Source organism: Dufourea novaeangliae, unplaced genomic scaffold (genome assembly GCF_001272555.1).
Source record: "Dufourea novaeangliae isolate 0120121106 unplaced genomic scaffold, ASM127255v1 scaffold8, whole genome shotgun sequence".
NCBI classification, from domain to species: Eukaryota; Metazoa; Arthropoda; class Insecta; order Hymenoptera; family Halictidae; genus Dufourea; species Dufourea novaeangliae.
The window spans coordinates 5,876,796-5,885,324 of NW_015373923.1; the positions used below are offsets into that span (position 1 = coordinate 5,876,796).

Genomic DNA, 8,529 nt, shown 5'->3' on the forward strand with positions numbered 1-8,529 from the left:
TAGAGGGCAGCAGAAAATCCCTGACTTTTTACACTATCGGTATTTCAGAACATGAGACACGAAGTCCCATAAGATGATAGGTCTATCCTATACCTAGTCGGTGCTTTTACTTCACATTTAAACACGCACGGTGTAGATGCATTCAAATTTAGCGGTGTTTGGTCGCCATGTTGGAATTTTAGTTCCTATTAAGGTTTCATATTTTAGATGGCGCTCATATGCACTAATCCAGTTCTCACAACGCAAAGGTCGCGAACATCATAGGCATTTTATTTTTTTAAAATTTTTAGTAATCATAAATTACTATTTATTAAATTAATATAATTAATACTAACTATATAATCCACAAACGCATGTACATACATATGTATGTGTGTATTTATAGTTTTATTCATCTGGATTCGCAAGTCAGTTGTCTGCAAACTATTGAAAGTTTAAAAACGAAAGTTGCTCACCCTCACTATTCATCTGACTCGCCGTTAAAGCGAGGAGTCGTTATTCGTTGAATGGCCGTAGGAAAGGACGAAATCAAGTTAGTAAAATAAATACGCATTACCTGTTACATAACATTTTGATTCTAATAACTCTCTTGTTCTATATCTGTTTCTACCATTATCTACTGTTAACTCTGTCAGTTAGATATTGATTTGGTCTTGAGAGAAAGGTTGTACGATTTCACGCCTATTCTCCAAATTTCAATAGGTGCAAATGTACATAATTCTCAATTATATAATAGTCTTTTCGTACTACAAATTCAGCTATTGTTTAGTTATAATATTAGTATACTCATTTTATTATATTTGCTACAATATCGATTTCTTTTGTGTTGCAGATATGCAGGTACTTTCGGTCCAAAAGCAACGCGTCAAAAATACCACAACGCTTAGCGAGGATTTTGAAAAGAAATGAAAATTACTTACCAAAATATGCAGCCTTTGGTGAGTACTCGTTCCAATTCATTGTAAAGTATCTTGAAAGTCTTCAATGCTTCATCACTTCACAGAATAAATGAGATAATTTATAAGAAATAGGGAGCGACACACACTTTACATTCGCACGTAACAAACTTGATTCGAGGAACAGAGGGCACCACTATATTTCTGTTCAAATTTAATCCCGCCGAATTAGCCAATAAAATGGCGGTATTTCAAATCGCGGGTATAGTGAATAAACACTTAATAAATGTAATATATTGCGATAATGCTACGATATAAAAAGAAATTAATGAAAACAGGAGAAAAACGCATTTCATAAAAAAGATATCTGTTATATTACTTTTGCATACTTTTTTACAAGATTTCTATAAAAATCAAATACATGTTGGCTAGCTTGTTTGCACTTATCCATTGCTTCATAAAATTCTGCTTCTGAGAAACGGCCTGCAGTATCACAACACACAACATCTTTCTTCATACTATCAAATCCAAATGTGAATTCTGCTCTAGCTGTCTGCATAAAAGAAATAATAAGTTAGAAAACTATTGTCATTAACAAATACGTATAGATAACTAAGAAGTTAAGACAATAGTAAACATACCTGTAGTTGTGTGTTATCAGGATCTAAAACGATACTTCCAGTGTTTTCCTCTATCATGCAACTAACTGCTGCTATAGTGAATTTCATTGGAATTCCGGCATTAATAAGTGCTAAGCATGCAGCATTGAGTGTGCAGGCCAATAACTGAAGAGTGTAATAGTATTTATCATTATAAAATTCTAGCATTTTTATACTACAATATGTAAAGACAAACCATACCCCTCCAGAATCCTCTAATTCTTGCACATTGATACATATATACGTTGCTGGGTGAAATGTGACCATTATTGCAGCTTCGCATGTCTCTTTTATGTACATTTCTGTCATTCGATCATCAATCTCTTAAGGAATTAAAAAATTTCATTATATCTCATTTCATATGATCTCAGTAGTAAAATATTACAAAGTTTTCATGTAAACTATAGTTGACTTACTAGCTGGACCTCTTACGGGAACATATGACACGTCCACATATGCCTTATCATACATCATCTTCTGTAATTTCGCTTCAATTGGTCCATAGACACCAGCAACAACTGCAGTATCACCTGAAATATAAGACAGTCATAATCAACGAAGTTCTGTAGTTACTTAGATAAACAATAGTAGATGAAATTAGCTTACCCTGCATCAACATTGCAGACCCATCAGGCATAGACAATTGATTCAATTCACAATTCATTGGCCTTAATAAAACTTCATTTTCTGCCATTTCTTCAGTCATGTTTTCTTTCATTAATTTAACGTATGGTATGTAAGAATGATTGGCGGGAACCGCCTCTTTTGAAGGTTATAATATTACAAACATTAAAGCACGTGCATCATGAACATAAATGATTCAAGTACAGAAACGCACGAAATAAGTAATTCCCTAGAACCCGTTGTACATCCTTACCGATAGGGGACATACCAAACAAATTTTCAGGTTCAAATTCGAACTGAATTTTTTTTATATTTCATGAATTACTTATTAAACACATTAAAATGAAACTTCTTTATTACTTTTCTCATACAGTTTGTAATAAGTATAAAATTATTATAAATCATTAATTCTCCTCTACAGGTCTCACATTTTGTATCATTAATCTTAAGCTAACTAAACATTTGTACGTTGCTTAAGATATGAAATATATCTAGTTTTTAAAAAAATACTGTACCAACAACCACCAAATCATTCAAGAAAACTGAACACTACATATTACCAACATCTGTTTTATCGACTGCTATAGATCCTCACGCAACCGATAAGCTAGGTACCTTTATCATTCATCATCGTCTTCCTCCTCCTCTTCTTCTTCAACTTCTTCTTCTTCTGCCTCTTCTCCTGTAAATATAAATCAACTTATTTTCTACAAAGTAAACCAGAGATAAATTTACCATCAGACTCAGTTTTTGAGACATTTCGAAAATTACGACACATCGTTTTAACTTACACTTCAGGATTGACTTGTCGTTAGAAAATGCTATTGATATTGTTCTTACCCATTGCAATAGGCGGCGGAGGTGGTAAATGAGCGATCCGATAGGCCTCCTCCTGTTCGAAAGTAGGATCCTGAATCTCCATGATCTCCGGGCCTATTTTGTACTCGTCCTGCACCGGTGGCATGGACGGCGGGCTGTAGTTGTACGCGTTGTATTTGTGGCCCCAGCCGATGTACACGTTGGCAAAACGTCTGCGGACCAGCACCATTAAACTAACATTAGCGTAATTTCCCGCGCATTAATTTCCCTTTAACGCGACCATAATTTCTCTTTTCCCAGCCGATTCGTCCCGTGATAAAGGGAGGGGGGTGATCGACCTGTTTCTTCGATATTCCGAGAGAATTTATAGCCGGCCGGACGCATAAATATCAGAGATACTTCTACTTAATGGAAAATCATTATTGAACACGGGCACGTAGTGCACGCACCTTCCGCAGGCGAAGGCAAATGCTCCTGGCCAAATGTTCGATTTGATCAACGCCACCGACAATTCTGGCATTACGCGGGACGACTGTGTCGCTGTCCAGGGTATTATCTTATCGACAATAGCGTCCTCTGATAGGGGTGTCAAAAGGGGTGGTCCGACTTCCTTTTGACTCTTACCGGGCTGTTCTTCCTCTTCTTCGTCGAATCCTTCTTCCTCGCCCACATCTTCCTAATATTCAATGAGTTCATAAATGATACATGATTAACTATCTCTTTTACTCGAGCAAATGAGTTTCAACCAACTTCATCGTCTCCTTTCCCTGGATCCCACCAAACTGTACGACCCTGTTTCAAAATATATTGCGCATGATGACACCAATTGGACATAGAAGGGTCCACTAAGTCCTTAATGGGTAGAGGATCGTAATGCGGGTTCTCTGATAACGTTCCACCTGTGTAACGTGAAACAAGCATGATTTACTCATAGATAATTGAACAATTGACTTTGTACAGACAACAGGCCCCAAATTCTATTCTTGCTTGGTGCAAACTATTCCTATTTCTCCACCCCTCCGATTACAAAAGAAAACATCTAATTCCCAATTTTTCTGAATCCTTGGCGCTTCGAACGCGGTTTCTTTGAATTATAATTTTGAGAATCGCAGTCCCAGCGAGCTTAATAAACGGTCGCTGAAAAGTGACGGTGAAAAATTACCCTCTTCCGCTTCCTCGGTCAGCTCCTCCTCCTCGTCCTCGCCGCCGAAAGTGAAAAAGCCAATCGGCGAGACCAAAGTGGCCGCGCTAATCCTGGCTATTTGCGCCCGGAGATAATTTCTTTCGGTCCCAGGAAACGGTGGGAACGTGTGAATCTACGAGGCGGAAAAACGGTTTCGTTTCACCTATTTCGGCTGTGTGCACACCGCCGCGGAAACGGCGCGATATTCGGCCGCCCCACCCGCCACCCCACGTACCGGCGTATCCAAATTTCCCGTACAACACCGGACAATCTGTCGCCCGATTAGTATCTGCTGCGGCGTAACCGGTGGAAGTTCGATCCACTTGTCCAAGCCAGGCTCGTTGCATACAAAATACACCTGGAACAAGGTGTGACCTGGATGGATCGTGAAAAACTCACCTCTCGTGTTTTGCATTGCATATTAATACCACCGGGCCGGTGTATATTTTGACGCCCGGTACCATGTAGACGGACCTTGTTTTCAACAGATACGATACTTGTGAAAAAATAGGTTATAACTATAAATATTTAAGGAAACGTCGCGGCCACCTTGGCGACTTCATACGACTTCGGCGAGTTCGCTTAACACGTTCAATGCAGATGAATTATTACAACTCCAACTCTAATAATGTAAATTTATTGAATTTCTTTTGTGGTTAGTTTTACTTCAAAATGATTGCAAATTTACTATTTAATCAGTAAACGTAAAAGACCACTCGATATATGTATCGACTTCGTCACTCAAAAGCAAGTTCTCCTTGATACATATGTCGACCTTGCACTGAACGTGTTAAAGATGATTATACCGTGAAGTTTCGTTGATCGAAGCTAAATGGGAAGCATATATAATAAATCGTCGATGAGTGTTCGAAGGCTCCTCGGCACTGGACATTAAATATTTCATAACCTAATGGCCATGTGCGGCTAAAACAAATATCATTGGCTTCAGAATTACAAGCACCATCACTGTGCTAAACCTAATTAAAAAGCCAGCATTACACCTGGGGACCTTCAATTATTGGGAGGTCGGATTAAAGGAAATTTAAAATGAAAGATACCCATGATATTCTTGAATGAATATCTTCAATTCTTAATACAACATTCCTTCGTTTGGATAACGATATATTTAAATCTCTGAAGTATTATATCTTGAGACCCAGTGTATTTATATTCCATGGCAATTGGATTATGTAGAGATAATCTTAAAGATTAATGAACTCCGTATGATATTTTCGATTTGCTTGCCGAGCTCCAAAGTGAGCTGTTTAAATATAATTCTACCTTGGTGTTCACACCAGTTCCTATGTTTTCCCGGGGTACTTCCGGCGGCGGCTTCCACGAAGACGTGGGCAGGGGTGGAAACACGAGCTTCAAACCCTCTTCCTCTTTTTCCTCCTTCTCCGTTTCTTCTTCCCCCGCATCCTCCGTAGCTTCTCTTTCTGCTCTGGCAGCTGCTTCTTGCGCGGCTCTCACAACTTCTTCCGCTTTCACTTGTTCCGCCTGACGTTTCTTCTCGTCTTCGGCCGTTAATTTCTACATATAATTAATTCTTGCTTATTCCTTGGCCACGTTTAATGGCTCGAGGAAACCCAATAAAACGGGACCTTTACTAAAGTTTAATGAATTTTTTGCCTTCTTTGTACTTTAATGAAAGCTTTACAAGAGAAAATAGACTATCCCTCGTCTCGGAGTTCTGTGAAATATAGATTCTCTGTTGATCAATCGTTGAGAATTGTAAGATTCTTTTGACAATGTAAAATGTAATTAAGCATTCGGAATGTTGCGCGTACCTCTAATCTCTTGTCCAACTCTTCTGCCTGAAGATCAGCTTCTACTACATAGTAATTCTTTGGATTTCCAAAGATCTTCCCCCAAAACCTTCAAAAGTAAGAAATCCATTTAAAAACCGATTTATATAAAAACAAGTTTGGATTTTAATTCGTATCACCTGATGTTCTCTATACGAGCATTGACCAAAAGTTTCCGTAGAGATAAATTAAGCACCACCATTTCACCGCGAGGCAATCCTACGTCAGTCTGTTCGAAGTAGAACAATAGGTCCAGCATGTTCAGTTTCTTCTTCTTTCCTTCGTCCTCTTCCTCCTCCTCCAGCCCACCCTGATCCTCTTCATCGATCTGCTGAACATCCTACGATTCCAATATGATGCCGAGGACACGAAACGGAGAAAAGATTGAATTTCCTGCGCCCGATGTGTTATTTATGCGTCAATTAATTCACAGAATTCATTTTAAACGCACCTTGAACAGTTTGATGAGCTTCTTCGCGTTTTCATATTGCGCCGGCGGAACGTGCAAATCTCGAAGATGATTCGTTCCCGTTTTAAACCTCTCCTCCTTCACTTTCCTGCTGTATTCCTCGAAAATGTCGGCAGCGTTTCTCGGCTTCTCCGCGAGAATCTTCGCCAGTACTTCGATCAAGTGATCGTATCTATACAGTGTCAAGAATCAATAGAGTGAAACAAAACTCGTGAGGATCTTAAAGATCAATGTTTAGCAACGGAGTAGTCTAAAACGCTACGATCGACACTTTGGGCCGAAGAAACGACTAGTTATTCGATTGGTATCGCTTCATTGACCCGTACCTCGCCGAGACCGTACAAAGGCCGGCGCGACGGAAATCGGTTCGATGAGTTCTTTGATACTTAGTTATCAGGATTTGTCTGCTCGTGTTTAATTAAATCGAGTATCGGAGTAGAAAGTTACCACTCCGCTACGTTTCCGCTTTGACGGCCGCGTTAACGACGCCCTGAAGTTACCCCGTGAATGACTTTTCTAGAACGCGATGAGCTTCAAAGCGTTTCGGAGACCCTTTGGCAACCGAACTGGAGATCGATTTACCAATAATTAAATAAATTATCTCTCTGTCTGTTTCTGTACGTATCGGCAACGGGAAGTTTCATGTCTTCGGAACTACAACATCTGTTTAACATTCTCTGGACTACGAATTGATTGGTTATACAGTGATTCCTTCCCCTTCCCGATGAATGCGACACGAACAACGGCGTTATTCTCACAACTGGGGGGGTTCCTTCTGGAACCAATAAAAATAGAATAACCCGAAGCTAAGCAGAGCTTCATGCGGAAAAAAATTGATGAGAGGGTGAAATCCTCTCCTCCTTGCCACGAATGCTCCGAAACGGACCCGAGTTTGTCGCACTCATCGAGACATTACTGCACTTTTAATACTCTACAACATCTCGACTTTCTTATCACAATTTCGCAGACTTACAAGCTATCACCCGACTCTGGACTATGCTTCTGGAGGAATTTTTTGGCGCGTCGTATGTCGTGCTCGACGCAAGGCATGTCGTCCGGCGGCACCTCTTCGATATTATAGCTGTACGCCATTTTGTCGTTCAGTCTTAATTTCCACGTCGCATGGCGAACATTTCCGATTCACGAACGGAAACGCGGTTCTATCAACGAAATTCAGAATCTTCGTTATCAAGCCGACGTAACCCTCACTCGTGCCGTCATCGTTTTATAACGCGTATCTCTCCGTTGCCTGTCAAACAATAACGATCTTCTCTCTTCTTTTTTTTCTCTCTGCTTCTTTCCTTTCTCGCGTGCAATCGCTGCGCGCCGTTCATCCGTTTCGGAGCCCACTTCGGAAGGCAGCCACGGTTTCGAAACCGTTATCTAATGACCCAATTATATTAACGAACCGAAAACGTCCCTAATCAGCTTTAAATTAATTAAACCTGCGGCGAAGATAAAGCACTTCGCCCCGATGTCCCGTTGATTTCTGCTTCCTGGAGCGTATTCACAAACGGAGATAGGAATTTCTGCGTCTGTGAGCTATTATTGATATCCCAGTATGTATTTCGATCGGTCGAGCGGTCGAAATAGATGGTTTCCAAAATGTGTTGGAAAATTCATTTTGATCGAGATCAGGGGGGTGGTGAAGAATGAATATAAATTGTTTCCCATGGCTCGGCTTCTACATGTAGACACGAGAACGAACTGTGTCGTGGGTATGAATGGCCAACTATCTCAATGGAATTAAATCGCACGCGCCGGCTTTCTATCAGGCCGCATCCTGGAGCATGGTTATCGTCTATCGAGTGTCCTAAATAGAAACGACGATTCTCGAGGTCACTAGCTGCTTCCTTTGACGCCCACCCCTCTCGCTGCGCAACAGGACACGTGTCCTTCCTTTGGAAAAAGTGACCCAACGGTCTGATAACGACTCGATTTAGCGTTGCCAGAGATTTCATTTTGAAAATAGTGCGCGGGCTGATTCATGCGCGCACGGAAATAAACTCAGAGAGGAAGTCTACACATTGAAGTAACTTATGTTTTATGAGTATATAGGTACAAGCTTCGA

General features: G+C 40.3%; 2 protein-coding genes across 2 annotated transcripts; both read right to left on the reverse strand.

Moving 5' to 3' along the window:
* Nucleotides 1–1,266: 1,266 nt before the first annotated feature.
* LOC107194917 (exosome complex component RRP46) lies at nt 1,267–2,263 on the reverse strand. Its single transcript, XM_015584630.1, has 5 exons — nt 2,162–2,263; nt 1,972–2,085; nt 1,757–1,878; nt 1,538–1,681; nt 1,267–1,449 (listed from the first exon to the last, which is right to left on the reverse strand). Exons 1-5 carry the CDS (start codon nt 2,259–2,261, stop codon nt 1,267–1,269), a joined length of 663 nt encoding a protein of 220 aa, XP_015440116.1. The 5' UTR covers nt 2,262–2,263.
* A 536-nt stretch (nt 2,264–2,799) lies between these two features.
* LOC107194948 (radial spoke head protein 6 homolog A) lies at nt 2,800–7,550 on the reverse strand. The gene is made up of 11 exons (XM_015584658.1): nt 7,432–7,550; nt 6,441–6,630; nt 6,130–6,329; nt 5,972–6,059; nt 5,463–5,714; nt 4,417–4,539; nt 4,161–4,314; nt 3,749–3,897; nt 3,448–3,659; nt 3,020–3,210; nt 2,800–2,861 (listed from the first exon to the last, which is right to left on the reverse strand). The coding sequence occupies exons 1-11, from the start codon at nt 7,548–7,550 to the stop codon at nt 2,800–2,802; spliced, it is 1,740 nt and encodes a 579-aa protein (XP_015440144.1).
* Nucleotides 7,551–8,529: the final 979 nt, after the last annotated feature.